The following is a 22,526-nucleotide window of genomic DNA, read 5'->3' as shown; positions in this document are numbered from 1 at the left end:
AAAAAAAAAAAAAACAAAACAACTTTATGATCTTTGGCCTTTAACTTGGAAGTCCAAAGACAAAATGGCACAGCCATAACATGACAACTTCCATCCCCATCTACTTATTTATATGAACAAGAAGTCCTGAGTGTTTATATCTATAAAGACAAAATAATGGAAGAAATCTGGTATTGGACCTTTGTTTCTAGCATAAAATAATATTCATTTACCAATGCATCAATTTAATCAGGGAAAATGCTAATAGTAACCCCATCATCATTTTCAGAGATACACTGCAGGTGAAATGTTATTTTATGTTTAATTATCATCAGAATTTGCTTAAATTCATCATTCATTACACAAACAGTTGATGAGTGCCTACCATGTGCCACACACAGTTCTATGCCCTGGAGACACATCAATAAGACATAATTCCCGCCCTTATGAAGAGTACATTCTAGTGGAAGGGAGAGAAAATACATAAATTACATAACAGAAGGAGTAGAAAGTGGGGAGAGGCTGCAATTTTAAGCAGGGAGGTCAGAGAAAATGATGACTTGAAGAAGGAGAGTATTGGGGTGAAGGACACTCCACGTAGATGAAACAGGGTGGGTATGGTAAGAGGCCTAGTATGTTCCGTGAACCCTGCAGAAGCCAGTGTAGTCAGAGAGTGAGGTGGGGGAAGAGGATCTGAGCCCAAAGAGGGAGCAGATGCAAAGGGTGTTGGGCCCTATAGACCCCTGCAGGTAGCTGGCTCTGATTTAGAGTGAGATGGGGCCATGAAAGGGGTCTCAGTAGGGGAGGGACAGGAGCATATAAACGGATCACAGAGCAGGAGCCCAGTTGTGGGTATCTGTTGTAATCATCCAGGTGAGAGATGGTAATGGTTAGGATCAGGGTGGGAGCAGGTGAAGTGGACAGATTTTGAAGGCAGCAACACCAGAATTTGCTGACAGATTAGGCATGAGGGGAGGAGAGAAGGAGTCAAAGAAGATCTTTGACCTTGCAATGGAAAAGGCAGAGTTGCTACCATGAAGATAAAAGGACTGTAGAGGGCACAACTGTGTGAAGTTCAAATCAGACACATTAACTTGAGATTTCAAGTTGGCATCCCAGTGGAGGCGTTGAGTGGGCAGCTGACAGATCATTCTTGAGTGCTGGGAGAGGTTGGACAGAGAGGGCAGCTTGGGAGCCATTTGGGGTATAAAAGCATTCTGTCACAAGATAGCCAGGACACCAGGGAACTGACTATACAGGTCCAAAGACAGGATGAAGCCTTGAGGCTCCCTCACTTCGAGGGGCTGGGAGATGAGGCAAAGGATAGGCAGCCAGGACAACGGAAGAAAAACCAGAAGCAGGAGCCTGTACAAATAACAACTGCAACAATCGTTCAAAAGCAAATATTTAACACTTAAGAGTCTTAGTTACAGGAACTTTTCAAATAGTGAGTTCTGGGCCGTGCGTGGTGGCTCACGCCTATAATCCCAGCACTTCGGGAGGCCGAGGCCCGTGGATCACAAGGTCAAGAGCTCGAGACCAGCCTGGCCAACATGGTGAAACTCGTCTATACTAAGAATACAAAAATTAGCCAGGCATAGTGGCGGGTACCTGTACTCCCAGCTACTCAGGAGGCTGAGGCAGGAGAATTACTTGAACCCGGGAGGCAGAGGTTGCAGTGAGCTGAGATTACATCACTGCACTCCAGCCTGGGCTATAGAGCAAGACTCTGTCTCAAAAATAATAATAAAAAAAGCTCAATCTATCTATCTACCTGTATATCTAGTTACAGAAGAGTATAAAAAATCACAAATAAAATACTTATAAGCATAAAAATGTTTACATTATGGTGCAATTCGAGGGAACAAGTGGAATGAAAACATGAGCGCTAGGAGAAAAAGTAGCAAAGGTTTTCCAGTCAGTGACGTAGAGCTTATACACATCAAAAAAAAAAAAAAAAAAAGTGTGATGATGGGCATATCTGTGGTGGTGGGCATATCTGTGGTATTTAGATTCTATACTGGAAACATTTCAAAGAGTAATACAATATTTTCATTTTTATTTTTTATTTATTTATTTTTTGAGACGGAGTCTCGCTCTGTCGCCCAGGCTGAAGTGCAGTGGCCGGATCTCAGCTCACTGCAAGCTCCGCCTCCCGGGTTTACGCCATTCTCCTGCCTCAGCCTCCCGAGTAGCTGGGACTACAGGCGCCCGCCACCACGCCTGGCTAGTTTTTTGTATTTTTTTAGTAGAGACGGGGTTTCACCGGGTTAGCCAGGATGGTCTCGATCTCCTGACCTCGTGATCCGCCCGTCTCGGCCTCCCAAAGTGCTGGGATTACAGGCTTGAGCCACCGCGCCCGGCCCTATTTTCATTTTTAAATGTCAATATTTACAGCACACTAGAAGTTACATCCTATGCAAACTTTAAACTTAAAAGGCTCTGATCCATCTCAAATCAGACTGTTGAAAGAGAAGAGACAGAGACAGACGGTGGAGAAGAGTGAGTGCGAGTGGAGGCAGGAGGCAGGAGGCAGGACAGACAGGGGCACAGGGAGCAGGCAGGACTCTGGGATGTAGGGCTGCAGACAAAGACACAATGACAGCTATTATATAGAGATGCTGAGACTTAGAGGAAAACATGAACATAATGAAGCAAGAAATGGACGGTTAGGGGGAAAGCACCAAATGGAATGTCAACAGCTAGAAAATACAGTATCTGAAATGAAAAATTCACTGGATGCGCTTAACAGCAAATGAGACATTGCAGAAAAAGAAATTATCCAAAATGAGGCACAGAAAGAAAAGCGAACAAAGCCTTGTGACCCAATGGAGGTACAATTTACACGTAGAAGTAATCTATATGTAAGACATATATGATATATATATGAACTAGAGTGCCAGAAAAGGATCACAGAAAAAATATTTAAAGAAATGTTGGCCAAATTATTTCTAGATTGGATGAAAACTATAACTCACAGATCCAAAAAGCTTAATAAATCCCAAATGTGATAAAAAAGAAAAAACCACTTCAAAGCACATTATAATCAAACTGCTGAAAACAGTGATAATCTTAAAAGCAGCCAGAGAATAAAATGCACATCGCATAAAGTGGAACAAAGAACCACCACTAACTTCTTCTAAGGAAAAAAATACGAAGGCAGTAGAATGACATCCTTAAAATGCTGAAACTGTCAACTTAAGAATTCAACCTTCAGCAACACTGACAGAATTCGTCACAAGCAAATCTGCACTACAGAAAAATCTTCAAGGATGTTCTTTAGGCAGAAGGAAAATAACAGAGAGAGAAACCTAGATCTACAAAAGGGAATGAGGGTCATAAATGTTAAGTATGTGGAGACATATATTTTTAAAATAGACTGTGTAAAGCACAGATAATATATTCTGGGTTACAATATACGTAAAAGTGAAACAAATGAGAGCTACAGAATAAAGGTTGGACTGGGAAATGGAAACACACTACTGTTTGTCTAAGCTTCCATCTTAAACATCAGAAAAAGAGCAAATTAAACCGGAAATAAAGAGGAGGCAAATAACAAAGACATGAACAAAATTCAAAAAGTAACAGAGCAAAATCAATGAAACTAAAAGTAGGTTCTTTGCAACGATAAAAAAGACAAAAATTACAATATCAGTAATTAAAGAGAAGATACAACACAGACTCTACAGAACTTAAAAGGGTAAGATGATACTAAGAACATTATATCAATAAATTAAAAAATGCAGAGGATATGAGCAAATCCCTTGAAGGACACAGATTAGTGAAATCCACTCAAGAATAACCTAGGCAGCCCTATATCTATTTGAAATGTGTTTATACTTAAAATCTTACCACAACAAAACAAAATTCCAGAGACAAGTGGCTTCACTGGTGAATCCTACCACTGAATAAAGAATTAACAGGCCAGGCACAGTGGTTCACACCTGTAATTCCAGCACTTTGGGAGGATCGCTTGAGCCCAAAGGTTCAAGACCAGCCTGGGCAACATAGTGAGACCCCCGTCTCTACAAAAAATAATTAGCTGGGCATGGTAGTGCATCTGCCCACTACAGATGGTGGGCATCTGTAGTCCCAGTTACCTGGGAGCCTGAGGCGGGAGGACTGCTTGAGCCCAAGAGGTTGAGGCGGCAGTGAAGCATGATCATGCCACTGCAATTCAGCCTGGGCAAGACAGTAAGACCTTGTCTAAAAAAAATTAATCAACTAATTAATACTAATTCTACACAAGCTCTTCCAGAGACTAGAACACCTCCCCATTCAAAGACCAGAATACATTACCTTGACACCAAAATTAGGCAACTCATTATAAAAAAAAATTACAAATATCCCTCACAGACAGGTAAGAATTTGTAAAAATTCTTAATAAAATACTAATATATCAAACTGAGCAATATATGAAACCATTAACACATAATACATGATGAATTATGGTTTATCTCACAAATGCAGCTTTGGTTCAACATCTGAAAAATAATCTATCAATGTAATTTACCTTATCAACAGATCAAAATAAAAAAACCATTATGATCACCTCAGTAGATGCAGAAAAAGCATTTGGCAAATTAAGCATCCATTCATTATTGACCATTTTTGGTTTGGGGCAAAAAAAGCATCCACTCATGATTTAAAAAAATACATATATATACACACATATATATATGCAAACAAGAAGTAGAAAAGAACTTCTCAACCTGATAAAGGGCATCTGCAAAAACCCTATAGCAAGGCCAGACTCAGTGGCTCATGCCTGTAATTCCAGTACTTTGGGAGACCAAGGCAGGCAGATTATCTGAGGTCAGAAGTTCAAGACCAGCCTGGCCAACATGGTGAAATGCCATATCTACTAAAAATATAAAAATTAGCTGGGCATGGTGGTGGGCACCTGTAGTCCCAGCTACTCAGGAAGCTGAGGCACACGAATCGCCTGAACCCGGGAGGCAGAGGATGCAGTGAGCGCAATCACACCACTGCACTCCAGCCTGGGCGATAGAGCAAGACTCCATCTCAAAAAAACAAACAAAACCCCTACAGCAAACCATACACGTAATGATGAAAGACTGATAACATCCCCCTAAGATCAGAAACAAGCCGGCTGGGTGCAATGGGTCACGCCTGTAATCCCAGCACTTTGGGAGGCAGAGGCGGGCGGATCACCTGAGGCTGGGAGTTCGAGACCAGCCTGACCAACATGGTGAAACCTCATCTCTACTAAAAATACAAAAATTAGCTGGTTGTGGTGGTGCATGCCTGTAATCCCAGCTACTCGCAGGAGAATTGCCTCAACCTGGGAGGCGGAGGTTGTGGTGACCCGAGATCGCGCCATTGTACTCCAGCCTGGCAACAAGAGCGAAACTCTTTCTCAGGGGGAAAAAAAAAAAAAGGAACAAGCCAAGGATGTCCCTCTCACCACTTCTATACATGATTGTACTGGAAGTCTTAGACAAGAAAACAAGGCAAGAAGAGGAAACAGAAGGATACAGACTGAAAGGGAGAGATAAAATTGTCTTTATGCACAGATGGCATGATAGTTTACATAGAAAAGTCTACAGAATCCACAATACAACTACTACCATGAAAAGCAGGTTTGTCAAGATTGTAGGACACAAGGTCACTCTACGAAAATCAGCTGTATTTGTATGTACTAGCAACAGAAAACTCAAAATAGATATATAAACCACATTCATGGATTAGAAGATGTGATAATTAAGATGACAATTATATGGTTTGGACGTATGTCCCCTCCAAATCTCATGTTGAAATGTGATGCCCAATGTTTGAGGTGGGGCCTGGTGGGAGGTGTCTGGGTGATGGGGGCAGATCCTTTATGAATGGCTCAGTGCCATGGTAATTAGTGAGTTCTTACTGTTAGTTCATGCAAGAGTTGGTTGTTTAAAAGCGTCTGCATCTCTTTTGCTCCCTCTCTCACCATGTGACAAGCTAGCTCCACTTTGCCTTCCACTAGGATTATAAGCTTCCCGATGCCCTCACTAGAGGCAGATGCCAGCACCATACTTCCTACACAGCCATAAGCCAAAATTAGCCTCTTTTCTTTACAAATTACCTGGCCTCAGGTATTTCTTTATAGCAATGCAAATAAACGAACACAGCAATTCTCCCCAAATTGATTTACATTAGAGTCAATGTAGTCCTAATTAAAATCTCAGCAAGTTTTTTGCCAAATTTGACAGGCTGATTCTAAAGTGTATGTAGAAAAGTAAAGGAACAAAAAATCACCAAAATAATTTTGAAAAAGTAGAAAAATGCTGAAGGAGTCAGAGGTCACATGATGGGATTTCAAGACTTACTATAAAGCCATAATAATCAAGCAGCGGTATTTGTACAAGTGTAGACATACAGAACAATGGAATGGAACAGAGTCCAGAAATAGACCCACACACATATAGTCATGAAATGTCAACAAAGGTGCCAAGGTACGTCAATGAGAAAAACCTTCTTCAACAAATGGTACTAGAAATGGACAATGCAAAAAGAGATAGCAAAATAACAGAAACTACACTCTTTTCTTGTATAATATGTGAAAATTAACTCAAACTGGATCACACACCTAACTAAAACCTAGAGCTATAAAACCTCTGCTTTAAAAAAAATAAAGCCAGGCATGGTGGCTCCTGCCTGTAATCCCAGAACTTTGGGAGGCCAAAGTGGGCTGATCACTTGAGCCCAGGAGTTCAAGACTAGCTTGCGCAACATGGCGAAACCCTGTCTCTACAAAAAATAAAAAAATCAGCCAGGTGTGGTAGCATGTTCCCGTGTACCCAGCTACCTCAGGAGGCTGAGGCAGAAGGATAACTTGAGCCCAGGAGGTGGAGGTTACAGTGAGCCATGATCGTGCCACTGCATTCCAGCTGGGGCAACAGAGCAAGACCCTGTCTCAAAAAAATAAAATAATTTTAACAATAAGAGAAAATCTTTGTATTTCTTAGACAAAGATTTCTTAGGACACAACAAACACAAACTATTCTTACCAGTTTTGCATTGCTGCTATAATAAATTTTCACAAACTCTATGCCTTGAACAATACAAATTTATTATCTTCTGGAGGCCAGAATACCAAAATGGGTCCCACTGGGCTAAGATCATGACGTTGGCAAGGGGGCACTCCTTTCTGGATGCCCCAGAAAAGGCTGTCTCCTTGCACTACCAGCAGTCAGAAGCTGCCCACAACCAGGGGTCATGGGCCCTTCCTCCATCTCCAGAGGCAGCAGTGGCAGGTGAGTCTTTCTGCCAGTGCATCACCTCACCTGCTTCCTGCTTCCATTGTCACATCACCTTCTCTGACTCTAACTGCTTCTCTCTCCCTTTCCACTTTAAGGATCCCTGTAATTACATTGGGTCCACCTAGAAACTCCAGGACAATCTCCCTGCCTTAAGATCAGATGACTAGCAACCTTAATTTATCTGTAACTCTAATTCCCTTTTGCCATGTAACATAACATATTCAACAGGTTCCAGGAATTAAGACATAGACATCTTTTAGGGCCATTATTCTGCCTACAACATTATCACAAAGAAAAAAATCATAAGTTGGATATCCCCAAATGAATTTAAAATACATGGTCTTTAAAAGACAGTATTAAGGAAATAAAGATGAGCCATAGACTAGGAAAAAACATTTAGAAAACACATCTGATAAAAGACATATCTAAGGTAAAGAACTCTTAAAATTCCACAATAAGAAAAAAAACTTATTTTTTTTAAATGAGCAAAACAGTTGAGCAGATGCATCTCCAAAAAAGAGACAGTCATTAAGAATATGCAAACTAATACCACAATTAAATACCACTATGTAACCATTACCATGAGTAAAGTTTTTTAAACTAAATGCTGGTGAAAATACAGAGCAATTAGAATTCTCATTCAGTGCTGGTGGGAATGCAAAATAGTACAGCTACTTGGAAAAAACAATTTTGTAGTTTCTTATAATTTAAGAAAACTGAGAGCAACTCAAATGCCTGCCATTTGATAAATGGATCATCAAACTGTGGTACATCCATACAACTGAAATAACAATACATGCAACAACATGGATGAATGTCAAAAGCATTACGCTAAGTGGGAGAAGCCACATACAAAATGTTGCATACTGTTTGGGTTCATCTAAATAATATCCTGGTAAAGGGAAAACTGTAGGGAAGGAAATCAGGTTGATGACTGCCAGGGGCTGGGGATGGAGAGGGGATCTACAAAGGGGGTCGAGGGAACTTTTTGAGGTGATGGAAACTTCCTGTATCTTAATTGCAGTGGTGGTTATGTGACTGAGTAGGTCTGTCAAAAGGCAGAGAGCTGTCTACCTAAGAATGGTAAACTTACTGTATGTAAATTATAGCTCACTAAACATGATTCTTAAAAAAGATAAAAAGCCTGTGCCACATAAAAGACACCATCAGGTGGAACAGGAACCTTAAAGAGTGGTGGTAATTTTTTAAATGCCAAAAACCTTAAGATTTAAATACTATGTCATTTTTGGAGATTTTATACACACCATATACATTTTTACTGGAGACCACCAGAATCTATTTTTGCCCATGGAAGCGAATGGTTTTTACAACAATTCCTGTCATACTCACTTCAGGAAGCTTGAGCATCCCACGAGAGAATATGACTTGGAGTTACGTTTAAGGCAGGGGACAGACCAGCATGAGAACAGATCAAGTGTCCCTGTATCAGATGATGGGGTGGCCTACTCAGTAGGCACAGTAAGCAAAGAAGCATCACATCAGCCAAATTCTTGGAAGGGGCAAGGAGAGAGCAGTGAATGTTTTCCTGATGAAAGTCAAGAGAATGCTTTGGCAGATAACTGACATTTTAAAAGCTCACATCATATTTCTATTCTACATCACAAGAAAATTGGCATCTGTATTTTTAAGATTATTTGAAAGAAAAGATTCCACACACACACAAAAAAAAACACCTGTGCTTCTTTCAACTTTATCCCCCTTATAATGGTTATTTCCATACTAAAACTAAAAATCAAGCTAGAAAGAACCAGGGATGAGAGTATAAATTTTATGTGTCTGAAACCTTTACATATTAACAATAAACTACATGTAAACTACTACATGGTCAGGATGTTGGTCGAGGCAATAGGACTGCTCCAGTGCTCTGCTCCATTTCCTTATCTTCTTACATGTCTATGACTATTTAAATGTTGTTCCAAAATATTCATGTGTCAGCCAGGCATGGTGGCTGATGCCTTTAATTCTGGCACATTGGGAAGCCAAGGCAGATGGATCACTTGAGGTCAGGAGTTCGAGATCAGCCTGGCCAACAGGGGAAACCCTGTCTCTACTAAAAATAAAAAAATAAATAAAATAAAAATTAGCCGGGCGTGGTGGTACACACATGTAATCCCAGCTACTCAAGAGGCTGAGGCAGAAGAATCACTTGAACCTAGGAGGCAGAGATTGTAGTGAGTCAAGATCATGCCACTCCACTCCAGCCTGGGTGATGGAGTGAGATTCCGTCTCAAACAATAAAAACAAAATGTTCATGCGTGGAACCAACTCGGGTTTCAGGTTCACCAACAGTAATTCTTTGCTTAAAGATTGGGATATTCCGGTTGGGTGCGGTGGCTCATGCCTATAATCCCAGCACTTTGGGAGGCTGAGGCAGGCAGATCACCAGAGGTCTGGAGTTTGAGACCAGCCTGGCCAACATGGTGAAACCTCATCTCTACTAAAAATATAAAAATTAGCTGGGTGTGGTGGCACATGCCCATAATCCCAGCTACTCGGAAGCCTGAGGCAGGAGAATCACTTGAACCTGGGAGGCAGAGGTTGCAGTGAGCTGAGATTACGCCACCGTACTCCAGCCTGGGCAACAGAGCGAGACTCTGTCTCAAAAAAAAAAAAAAAAAAAATTGGATATTCCTTTATTACACATTCAGAAACTTCTCCTTCCATAGCTCCAAAGCTCTGAAACAAACCAAAAGTGATGGGGATAGCAGATAAATCCATTAAATGTTTATGACTTAATGTAAGCTGCACATTTACTATCATGTATCAGGGAGTTTTTATAAATTAAATTTTCAAAATAAGAAAACATCAAAATCTAATGACATACATTCTAAAACAAATTTAGAGAAATACATACATAACTACAAAAGATTTATAATCTAGCTATCGAAGTCTCTAATTAGAATTTTTTCTATACGTAATATCAATAAAAACCCTTTAAAAAAACACCACATATCTGATAAAGGATTCATATCAAGGTATAAAAGGAAAGCTGACAACTTAATAAGACAATCAGGCCGGGCGTGGTGGCTCACGCCTGTAATCCCAGCACTTTGGGAAGCTGAGGCGGGCAGATCACCTGAGGTCGGGAGTTCAAGACCTGCCTGATCAACATGGAGAAACCCTGTCTCTACTAAAAATACAAAATTAGCCAGGCATGGTGGCGCATGCCTGTAATCCCAGTTACTCAGGAGGCTGAGGCAGGAGAATCACTTGAACCAGGAGGCAGAGGTTGCAGTGAGCTGAGATTGAGTCACTGCACTCCAGCCTGGGCAACGAGAGTGAAACTCGATCTTGAAAAAAAAAAAGACAATCATATTTTTAAGTGGGCAAAATATTTGAAGACTCACTTGAACAAAGAAGATACACAGATAGAAAACAAGCAAACAATAAGATCACCATCACTGGTTATTAGGGAAATGCAAGTTAAAGTTATAATGAGATATACACCTACTAGAATGGCTAAAATTGAAAAGAATGACAATACCAGTTGTTGGTAAGAATATAGAGTAACTGGAATTCTCATTCATTGCTAGTAGGAATGTAAAACTTTGCAAAACTTAATGGTGGTGGTTTTATAAAGTTAAACTTACTCTTACCACATGGCCCAGTAATTCAACTGCTTTGTATTTATCCAGAAGAAATAAAAACATACTGGCAAATGAGGACCTGCACATACTTTAACAGCTTCATGTATAATAATAGCCCCAAAGTGGAAACAACACAAAGGTTCATCCACTGGTGAATGGGTAAATAAACTGGTATGCGTTCATACAACAGAATACAACTCATCAATACAAAATACAGAATACTGATTAACAACATGGGTGAAACTCAAAAACATGACACTAAGTAAAAGAATATAACCTATATCTCAATCAACATTACTTTTGAAAACACTAAAATAGATATATACACACCAATGATCTAGGTTCTACTTTAAGAAGCTAGAAAAAGTAAAGTAAAACCAAAGCATTAGGAAGGAAATAACAAAGAGTGGAAATAAATGAAATGGGCAAACAATTGAGAAAAAGTCAGTTCTTTGCAAAAACCAACTGCATAAACCTTTAGCTAACATGATCAAGAAAAATGAGAAGCCACAAATTATTTATCAGTAATGAAAAAGGAGACATCAATATAAGTCTTACAGATATTAGTAGACTAGTAAGAATATTCTGGGCTGGGCGCGGTGGCTCACACTTGCAATCCCAGCACTTTGGGAGGCCAAGGTGGGTGGATCACAAGGTCAGGAGATTGAGACCAGCCTGGCCAACATGGTGAAACCTGTTTCTGCTAAAAATACAAAAATTAGCTGGGTGTAGTGGTGTGTGCCTGTAATCCCAGCTACTCAGGAGGCTGAGGCAGGAGAATCGCTTGAACCTGGGAGGTGGAGGTTGCAGTGAGCTGAGATCGCGCTCCTGTACTCCAGCCTAGGTGACAGAGCGAGACTCCATTTCAAAAAAAAAAAAAAAAAAGAATAACATCAAAATACTTACACTATGAATTTCCAAATAAGTACTATATAAAGCTACGACAATTAAAACAGTGTGGTACGGGCCTAAGGGTAAACACAGATCAATGGAACAGAATCAAGTCCAAAAAGCAGAACTACACATATACAGTCAATGCTTTTTGGTCAAGGTATCAAGGTAATTCAATGAAGAAAGGAAAGTCCTTTCATTGAAACAGCTGGATATCTATATACATAAAGTAAATCTCAACCTCTGTCTTACTCCATACACAAAAATCAACTCAAGATGGATGATGGACCTTAACATAAAACCTACAATCATAAAGCTTCTAGGAAAAAAACATAGGAGCATATATTTATAAGCTTTGGGTAAGCAAAAATTTCTTGGACAGGACATAAAAGGCACAAACTATTTTAAAAATTGATAAACTGCACATCATAAAAATGAAAATTTCAGCCAGATGTGGTGGCTCACGCCAGTAATCTCAGCACTTTGGGGGCCAGAGTGGATGGATTACTTGAGGCCAAGAGTTTGAGACGATCCTGGCCAACAGAGCAAAACCCTGTCTCTACTAAAATTACAAAAATTAGCTGGGTGTGGTGGTGCACACCTGTAACCCCAGCTACTCAGGAGGCTGAGGCATGAGAATCACTAGAATCCAGGAGGCAGAGGTTTCAGTCAGGTGAAGTTGCACCACTGCACTCCAGCCTGGGTGACACAGCAAGACTCTGTCTCAAAAAAAAAAAAAAAAAATTCCTCCTCAACAAAAGACAGCATTTTTTAAAATGAGCAGAGAAGTCACAGAATGGGAGAAAATATTCACAGCTCGTGCATCTGACAAAGGACTTGTATTCAGACCACAGCATAAAATAAAAAGTGTTTTTAGGGCAAAAGACTGGGGCACTTCAGAAAGGACGATGTATAAATGGCTGGTAAATACATGAAAAGATACTCTACATCATCTGTCACTGGGAAATGCAAATAAAAACCCCAATGATATACCACTTCACACCCAAATGTTGATACATATGTAGAACAACGGAAAATTCTCATACAGTGCTGGTCAGGGTATGGCATAACCACAGTGGAAAGTTTCTTAAAAAGTTAAACATGTTTTCTTTCCTATGACTCAGAAATTCCACTCTTGGGTAGAATTAAAGAGAAAGGAAAACAAAGAACATGAAAAGCTTGTTAAAAAAAAAAGCTCACAGCAGTCAAACTTCATTGCTTTTGGTTTACTAATATTAGCCAAAAACTAGAAACTACTCAAATGTCTATCACTAGGAAGATAAATTATGGCATATTCATTAAAATTCTATAAAAGGGGAATAAAATGATTCACACGTGTAAATTTAAAACTATGTTAAGTGAAAGAAGTCAGAGACAAAGAGTACATATATAGCATTCCATTTACATATAAAAAATTCAAGAATAAGCAAAACTAATCTATGGAAATAAAAATCAGAAAGTAATTTTGGATGGTGGTGTGGGGGGCAAGGAACTGGCTACAAAGAGGCAGAAGGAAACTTTGGGAATGATGGAAATGTTTTTCATATTTATTGGGGTTATGGTTACGTATGTGTATACATTTTCCAAATGTAAGCTATACATTTCAAATTAGTACATTTTATTGTTTATACTTTTATACTTCACTAAAACTGATTTTAAAAATTTAAATTTAAGGCTGGGCGTGGTGGCTCACGCCTGTAATCCCAGTACTTTGGGAGGCCGAGGTGGGCGGATCACAAGGTCAGGAGATCGAGACCATCCTGGCTAACACGGTGAAACCCTGTCTCTACTAAAAATACAAAAAATTAGCCAGGCGTGGTGGCGGGCGCCTGTTGTCCCAGTTACTCAGGAGGTTGAGGCAGGAGAATGGCGTGAACCCGGGAGGCAGAGCTTTCAGTGAGCCGAGATCGCACCGCTGCACTCCAGCCTGGGCAACAGAGTGAGACTCCCTCTCAAAAACAAAAAAAATTTAAATTTAAATTTTAAAAATTGTCATTGTTATTTAAACCCATGTTCCCTTCAGTCTAAAACCATCACCACCATCACAGCAAGGCAGGCTAAGGTGACCTCCATCAACATGTCAGCCAGGCCACTCACTGAACAGGTCCAGTTTTTCAAACTGTCCCACTAACTTCACAGAAGACTCCATGGGATATTTCAGGCTATCTTTTAAGTTTTTGTTTTGTTTCACTTCACTTATTACTACTTTTTCTTGTTTTGTGAGATGATGTGGACACTTTTTTTCTAAATTCGGTCCCTTTCTTTCCCCATCACCAAATTACATTTCCATGTTTGTCTCTAAAGAGTGTATATTTATTCCCAAGCATGAGCAACCATTCCAAAAACAAACAAAACTATGAAAATGTTAGCAAGTGTGAACAGGAGCCAGATAAAGAGGTGTGAGCTGAAAACGCAGATGCAATTCTTCCACTCTTGACCATTCTAACCCCCAGATCATAGATACTAGTGAGTTTTCAGCCCTAGCCCCAGGATTACTGGCTACAAATAAGTTCATTTCAAAATTTTTATTTCATATATTGTTAAAACTTCACAACTTAGACATATCACTGTAATTTGTTTTCAATATGAAGAAGAGCATGATTCCAAAAAACTTTTTAAAAACCATGATATGTGGCAAGGTTTTAGGGTTGGCATATCTTGGCTACACTTCTCTTAATTATTAAAGAGCAGGCATCACCACAGCTTTCTAACTCACAGACATCACAAAATAGGGCATATACACAGTATCTAAAAAGCATGCTGTGCACAGCTCAATGTTAATGTCCCTGAAGTACACTTATTAAAAATATGAATGTTCAGGCATTAAGTATTTACAGGTACCAAGACACAAGTTACTTTTTATTTGTTATTTATTTATTTTTTTTGAGACAGCTCTGTCGCCCAGGCTAGAGTGCACTGGACTGATCTCAGCTCACTGCAACCTCCACCTCCTGGGTTCAAGCGATTCTCCTGTCTCAGCCTCCTGAGTAGCTGGGATCACAGGCATGAGCGACCACCACACCGGGCTAATTTTTTTGTATGTTTAGTAGAAACAAGGTTTCACCATATTGGCCAGGCTGGTCTCGAACTCCTGACCTCAAGGGATCCACCCACCTGAGCCTCCCAAAGTGCTGGAATTACAGGCATTAGCCACCGTGCCCAGCCACAAGTTACTTTTTAATCTGATGGAACAGTGAATAGAAAAACTAACAATTATGCTCCATTTTCAAGGACAATTATAAGACCAACATCAAAGATGCTATCATATATATAATCTCGATAATCACAACATTAATGTGATTCAGTAAAAAATTTCAGTTAAAAAATAAGGGGGGCTGGGTGCAGTGGCTCACACCTGTAATCCCAGCACTTTGAGAAGCTGAGGAAGACAGATCACCCGAGGTTAGGAGTTTGAGACCAGCCTGGCCAACAGAGTGAAATTCCATCTTTACTAAAAATACAAAAATTAGCTGGGCCTGGTGGTGCATGCCTGTAATCCCAGCTACTTGGGAGGCTGAGGCAGGAGAATCACTTCAACCGGGAAGGCGAAGGTTGCAGTGAGCTGAGATCACGCCACAGCACTCCAGCCTGGGTGGCAGAGTGAGACTCCGTCTCAGAAAACAAAAAAGGAAAAAAAGGCGGAGGAGAGGTAGGGAAGAAACATTTATCCAGCAGTTAGACCTGCCAGAAACCCAGTCACGTGACAGTAAAGAGCCTGGAAAAATCAACAAACATCTTTGAGTGGCCACGGACCACAAAGCCCATGCTTGGGATGGGCAGAGCCACAGAATCCCTGATAGCCATTGAAAATGCCCTAGAAAGGCAGATGAAAGAAAATATTTTACTATTAACACACAAGTCTGAAATTAGTAAACAGAGAACCAATCTTAATCACTACAATAATTTCTAAGAATACTCTACATTACTTAACAGAATAGTAAGTGATGTCCATAACAGTGACCCTGAGTCACCAAGAAAGCATTAGAGTGTGCTCAATACGTCTCGTCAAAAACAGCACAATATGCAATGTGTAGCCAAAGGCAGCCAAAGGATTGTGAGAGTTTTCATCATTTCACAGTTTAAAGTCCTTCACTACATTTATCTATAGATGTCAGGCATGTGGAACACTCCGCTTTCTAATGATGGTGTTCTATTTGGCATAAAGTACGGCTAACAGAAAAAACAAGAAAGAAAAGAAAATATATATATATTTTTATATATATATATATATAAATATATATATATATAATGATGATGTTCTAGTATTAACTACTATACCCAAGTACTCTCCTTATCTTAATCAGTATCAGATTGATTTACACTTCCAGAGCCCCTTGTAGAACCATCACATAGATAAAATGGAATTTTTTAAAGTTTTCAAGCGTATTTTGAAACCAGGATTTCTTGTGCTATTATTATCAAACATCTTCCACAGAAAAAGCCCATCCTACCCACAGAGAGACAAGGCCAGGACTTATTAGTGGGTTCATTGCCACCTACCAAAATCCTGTATTCTTTTCCACATTTTAATTTAATTTCCACATTTTAATTAACTAGTGACTAATAATTCTCAGTTTCTCACTACCTTTCCATATCCCAAATAAAATAATACCCTATATTTCCACCACCAAACATCCTTCCCTCTTGTTAATTCCCCACAGCAGCATCGACTGGTTGCCACTCACTGTCCAACACAAACACCAGTGGATTGTGAAGTGTGGGAATCTGCAGCTCTTGGAGCTGCATTGTAACTAGAAAATATACAAGTCCTCCTCTTGCTGTCTACTTTAACCAAGAAGAAACATGTTGCCATGCTGCGGCAGCTTAGGGATTAGACACTTATCAGTCTTTCTGAGGTCAGCTGGTAATCTTCTTTCTGTCTGCTTCTGTGTGCCAGACCCTGGGCTTAAGTGCTTTACCCACACTATCTGTTTAATCCTCACAACTGTCCTATGAGATAGGTCCTATTTGACCCCACTTTGTAGATAGGCAGGCTGTGGCTAAAAGGTCAAGCAACTTAACCAAGGTCACACTATTCCTATGTGGGGGAAAAGGATTGGAACCCACTTACAACTTCAAAGCCCACACTCTTCACTATACATCAACTGCTTCAGCTGTCATTAGCTTTAGTTACATTTATACATCATTGAGAGTATACACTGAATGCCTCAAATTCACTTTACTATGCTTTATTTCATTCACTATGAAGTCTGTATCTTATCTTCATATGAAATTGTTATTAATGTGTTAATTTTTTAAAAGCTAGAGGACAAACGAAGGCAAAGAATACAGGTTTGGGCAGCCTTTATAATTTGCTGTTTGAAATAACTTTAATACTTAAGTATGTAAGAATGTTACCTGGGGTTACTGTTAGCTGAAAACAATGAAGCTTGTTTGGATCAGGAAAATGCACTTTACATGTACCTGCAAAAGAAACAGCACATCAGGAAGGCCTGGCAGTGAGTAACAGTCCATATGATGAGGCTAACTTTTGAACACATGTAAAGTTAGCGGTGCTAGAGGGATTTGTATGGTTTATGGAAAGCTGGTAGATCTCCCTCCCTATTTGTCTGATAATAACTGTGCCAATAAAATTGCAAACCAGTGGTTTTTGTCATGTGTTTTTCTCCTTAGTCTTTTACTAGTTAATCCCAAATAGAGATGTTTTCCTTCAACCTTTAAGTGGTCACTAAACCATTTATTTCAAAAGAATTATGCTACTGTACTTTGACAAGAAGAAACCATATCTCAGGGAGATTAATATATGCAGGCAAAGGCTAACTAAACACGAAAAAACCAGGAAGGAGCCCAGGTCAACTCTGTTCCCCTGGCACCACAGACATTCAGTCACCATGGTAAATGGAAGTTCTTTATAAAGAAGGGTGCTGGCTGGGCGTGGTGGCTTATGCCTGTAATCCCAGCTACTTGGGAGGCTGAGGCAGGAGAACCACTTGAACGGGGGAGACGGAGGTTGCAGTGAGCAGAGATCGCGCCATTGCACTCCAGCTTGGGCAACAAGAGCGAAACCCCGTCTCAAAAAAAAAAAAAGAAGAGTGTGCACGGGACTTAGCTCCCACCAGCCAGCGTTTACCATGATATTTTGTCTTTTTAAAAAATACCTTTACTACCTAAGTGGTAAAGCATCTTGCTTTGTTGGTAAAATAATGCTCTACTGACCCAGATGGCAATGTTCTGTGCCCACTGGTCCAAGTCACAAGAGGCCTAAATCAGGACAAAATGTTCCCCTGGGAGAGGGGCTACTGGCTGCTGGTGCAGGCCAGGGAAGTTGACTGCACCCCACCCGTCTCGTTCAAACAAATGGCACATGGCTAATTACCCATGGAAAAAATACCCAAGGAATCTGGAAGGAATATATATAGAAATTTTCTACATCTATAAAATCAGAAAATACTACGCTAAACTTTTTTTTTAGACAGGGTCTCACTCTGTTGCCTGGGCTGGAGGACAGTGGCATGATTCCAGCTCACCGCAACCTTTGCCTCCAAGGCTCAGGTGATCCTCCCACCTCAGCCTCCTGAGTAGCAGGGACTACAGGTGCACACAACCACACCTGGCTAATTTTTGTATATTTTGTAGAGACAGGTTTTTGCCATGTTACCCAGGCTAGTCTCGAACTCCCTTGCTCAAGTGATCCACTCACCTTGGCCTCTGAAAGTGCTAGGATTACAGGTGTGGGCTACCACACCAGGCCTATGCTAAACTTCTCAGTTCACCACTGGTGGTGAACTAAACATGGAAAAACCAGGAAACAACCCAGGTCAAATTTCTACTCCATTCTCCTAGTACCATAGACATTCATAGTCACCACGGCAAATGGAAGTTAAAAAGAGTGTTGGCCAGGTGCGGTGGCTCATGCCTATAATCCCAGAACTTTGGGAGGCCAAGGTGGGTGGTTCATGAGGTCAGTAGTTCGAGACCAGCCTGGCCAACAAGGCGAAACCCCGTCTCACCTAAAAATACAAAAATTAGCCGGGTAAGGTGGTAGGTGCCTGTAGTCCCAGCTACTTGGGAGGCTGAGGCAGGAGAATTGCCTGAACCTGGAAGGCGGAGGTTGCCATGAGCTGAGATCATGCCACTGCACTCCAGCCTGGGCAACAAAGCGAGACTCCATCTTAAAAAAAAAAAAAAAAAAGAGTGCTGCCCAGGAGTTAGCTCCCACCCAGAGTTTACTATGAATTTTGTCTTTTTAAGTTTTTAAAGTTTTTTTAGAAAACTTTTTAAAAGTTTTTTTAAAGTTATCTTACAAGTTCCACCAAAAGTATTTGCTTGGTTTGACAATGATAAAAATTTTTATCGAAAACAGGACAATTCAAATTTCTATCAGAGGTGACCTTAGAGACGATCTAGTCCAACGTCCTCAACTAGGAGACATAAGTAGAAGGTCCAGAGAGGTTTGGTGACTAGCCCAAGATCATACAGGTTATCAACAGAAGCAAGGTTAATTCCTACATTAATAACTAGTTCATGACTCCTTCTCCTACTGCATGCCTCATTTCCTTTCAGTACGTAATGAACATGTTAAGACATGGGACACCTGTACATACAAACAACAAATAACACAGGACTGTTAGTGGGGTTTCCTTTCCAGAGTGAAACTGCCTAGAAAAGCAAGAAGCAGGCCGGGCGCGGTGGCTCATGCCTGTAATCCCAGCACTTTGGGAGGCCGAGGCAGGTGGATCATGAGGTCAGGAAATCGAGACTATCCTGGTTAACTAACACGGTGAAACCCCGTCTCTACTAAAAATATAAAAAATTAGCCGGGCGTAGTGGCGGGCACCTGTAGTCCCAGCTACTCGGGAGGCTGAGGCAGGAGAATGGCGTGAACCCAGCAGCAGAGCTTGCAATGAGCTGAGATCGTGCCACTGCACTCTAGCCTGGGCAACGAACGAGACTCCGTCTCAAAAAAAAAAAAAGCAAAGCAAAGCAAAAAGCAGTCTTAGAGATGACAATGTCACAGTCCTTACTTTAGAAATAAAGAAACTGGAGCCAAAGAGTTCAAGACTTTCTCCAAAATTACACATTGAGAACTATGTGTGAAATACTTAAAATGGGCTTTATTCTTCCTAATCTTAACTTGCAAAGATAAATGCCATCCTTCTAGTGAGTTCTAAGTAACAAAAACATATGATTATGACTTGGGATGTTAATCATGTTAGTCATGTTTCGATGATTAACAGAAGTTGGCATCATGTATTTGTTTTTAATATCTAGCATTCTCCTTTGTTTTAATAGAGAGATGAGGAAATCAATGGCTCCAAAAAAGCTGGCCCACCAAGAATAAAGAAATTATCAGCCGGGCGCGATGGCTCATGCCTGTAATCCTAGCACTTTGGGAGGCCAAGGCAGTTGGATCACCTGAGGTTAGGAGTTCAAGCCCAGCCTGGCCAACATGGTAAAAACCCCCTCTCTACTAAAAATACAAAAAATTAGCCAGGTGTGATGGCGCATGCCTGTAATCCCAGTTACTCAGGAGGCTGAGGTGGGAGAATTGCTTGAACCTGGGGGACAGACGTTGCAGTGAGCCAAGATTGCACCACTTCACTCCAGCCAGGGTGAAAGAGCGTGACTCTGTCTCAAAAAAAAAAAAAAAGAAAGAAATTATCAAAGTGGATTAAAAAGCAATAAAACTATGCCAGGTGCAGTGGCTCATGCCTGTAATTCTGGCAAAACCCTGTCTCCACTAAAAATACAAAAATTGGCTAGGCGTGGTAGCAGGCATCTCTAATCCCAGCTACTTAGGAGGCTGAGGCAGGAGAGTCACTTGAATCCAGGAAGTGGAGGTCGCAGTGAGTCGAGATCGCACCACTGCATTCCAGCCTGGGTGACAGAGCAAGACTCCATCTCAAAAAAAAAGAGAGAAACGAAAGGTTAAGTTTAAAAAAAAAATGTTAACAGTCAGGTTTTTGTTCTAGTTCAATTCACTAGAATTAAGCTTTTTATCTACATGTAGGCATGCACTATCTAAGCCTCTAATAATATTTCAGTCTATCTGGAAGAAACATTTTAAATCTTTTTGCAGAGAAACCTCTACAAACTTGCATGTACAGAGCTCTAAACTAGTTATGAATAGTTACTAAGTGGTACTGATACAAGGCAAGTTATTTTGTTAGCCTTTGTAAATATGTTAGAAAGATAATTAAACAGATAGTGAAGGGCTATGCATTGGTGGCTTCTTGTTTTCTCTTTAGAATAATGAGACATACTTTTGGAAAGCATGGCTTTTAAAATGATATAATTTCCCCCCTCTTTGATTAGGAGAGAAGGTAGGGAGAAAGAACGAAAGAAGAGGCAGAGAACATGCTATCTTTTTATCTGACACCATAGCCATAGGGCTAGGAAGATGTGCCATGGTTCTTTCAAACCTAAGGTATGCAGTTACAATCCTGATTTGAAAGCCAGTCATAAATTTTCTTGTTTTTAAAGTACACTCTATGGGTTAAAAATCAACAATCTCTGTAAGATACATATCAAGGATGAATGAACCATTTATAAGTGAGACCTTTTCTGTGATTTTGATTAAATGTCTGTATGTGTTGGCCATGCACAGTGGCTCGTGCCTGTAATCTCAGCACTTTGGGAGGCCAAGGTGGGAGGATCACTTGAGCCCAGGAGTTTGAGATCAGCCTGGGCAACACAGGAGACTCCATCTCTACAAAAAAAAAAATAATAATTTTAAAAAATTAGCTAGGTGTAGTAGCATGCACTTGAGGTCTGAGGTCTCAGCTGCTCAGGAGGCTGAGGTGGGAAGATCACTTGAGCCCAGGAGGTTGAGGCTGCAGTGAGCCACACTCATGCCATTGTACTCCAACTTGGGCAACAAAGAGAGATCCTGTCTATAAAAAAACAAAAAAAAAGTTTACATATACATACAGGCTCAAGCTGGGGGTCTGTGGGAAGATAAGATGGGAGTGGAAAGCAGAGGAGTTATTTTATTTTTATGAGGCAAATGTCCTAATAAAAGAGAAGAGTATAATGAACCCATCCCCCAGCTTCAACATTCTGCCAATCTTGCTTGTCTATCCTGCCCCCTCACAGTTACTTGTTTGTCTTCCTGTAGCATTTTAAAGCAAACCACTTCATCTGTAAATATTTCAGTGGGTAGAAAGATAACCTTTTTGTGTTTTGTGGTTTTTTTTTTTTTTTTTTTGAGACAGTCTCACTCCGTTGCCCAGGCTGGAGTGCAGTGGCATAATCTCAGCTCACTGCAAACTCCACCTCCTGGGTTCAAGCAATTCTCTTGCCTCAGCCTCCCAAGCAGCTGGGATTACAGGTGCACACCACCACAACCAGCTAAATTTGTACTTTTAGTAGAGACAGGGTTTCATCATGTTGGCCAACCTGGTCTCAAACTCCTGACCTCAAATGATCCACTCATTTCAGCCTCTCAAAGTGCTAGGAATACAGGCGTGAGCCATTGCACCCAGCCAAAAAGATAACCTTTTAACAGAATCTCAAGATATTGCCTCATTTCTGAGTTGAAGAAAACTTTGAGGTCAAGCAATCCAATGTCTTTCAAAACACCTTCAACTGAGATCCATAGTAAGAAACATATTTTATACCACAACTCACTATACCTACCCATAAGTTTCATGTTGAAAATAATCTTTTGGCTGGGAGCGGTGGCTCACGCCTATAATCCCAGCACTTTGGGAGGCCGAGGCAGGCAGATCACTTGAGCCCAGGAGTTTGAGACCAGCCTGCCCAACATGGCAAAAACCCATCTGTGCTAAAAATACAAAAATTAGCCTGGCATGGTGGTGCGTGCCTG

At 40.6% G+C, this 22,526-nt stretch overlaps 1 protein-coding gene across 6 annotated transcripts in view; it reads right to left on the bottom strand.

The window, feature by feature from the left end:
* Nucleotides 1-22,526, bottom strand: part of UBE2F (ubiquitin conjugating enzyme E2 F (putative)) — a 76,577-nt gene that overhangs the window by 30,748 nt on the left and 23,303 nt on the right. For 5 of the 6 annotated variants that reach the window (XR_003122102.1, XM_025403944.1, XM_025403946.1 and 2 more), the window contains one exon: nucleotides 17,096-17,161. The exons of the other annotated variant lie outside the window; for it this stretch is intronic. Coding sequence is in view for 4 of the 5 variants with exons in the window: in XM_025403944.1 (XP_025259729.1) it covers nucleotides 17,096-17,161 (66 nt within the window). In the remaining variant the exon portion in view is untranslated. The remainder of the gene's footprint in view (nucleotides 1-17,095; nucleotides 17,162-22,526) is intronic. 6 annotated transcript variants of the gene reach the window in all.

The sequence above is a fragment of the Theropithecus gelada genome, chromosome 12 (genome assembly GCF_003255815.1).
Source record: "Theropithecus gelada isolate Dixy chromosome 12, Tgel_1.0, whole genome shotgun sequence".
In the NCBI taxonomy this organism is placed as follows: domain Eukaryota; kingdom Metazoa; phylum Chordata; class Mammalia; order Primates; family Cercopithecidae; genus Theropithecus; species Theropithecus gelada.
Note: the sequence above shows the minus strand (reverse complement) of the source record. Positions and strands in the feature narration are given on the sequence as shown.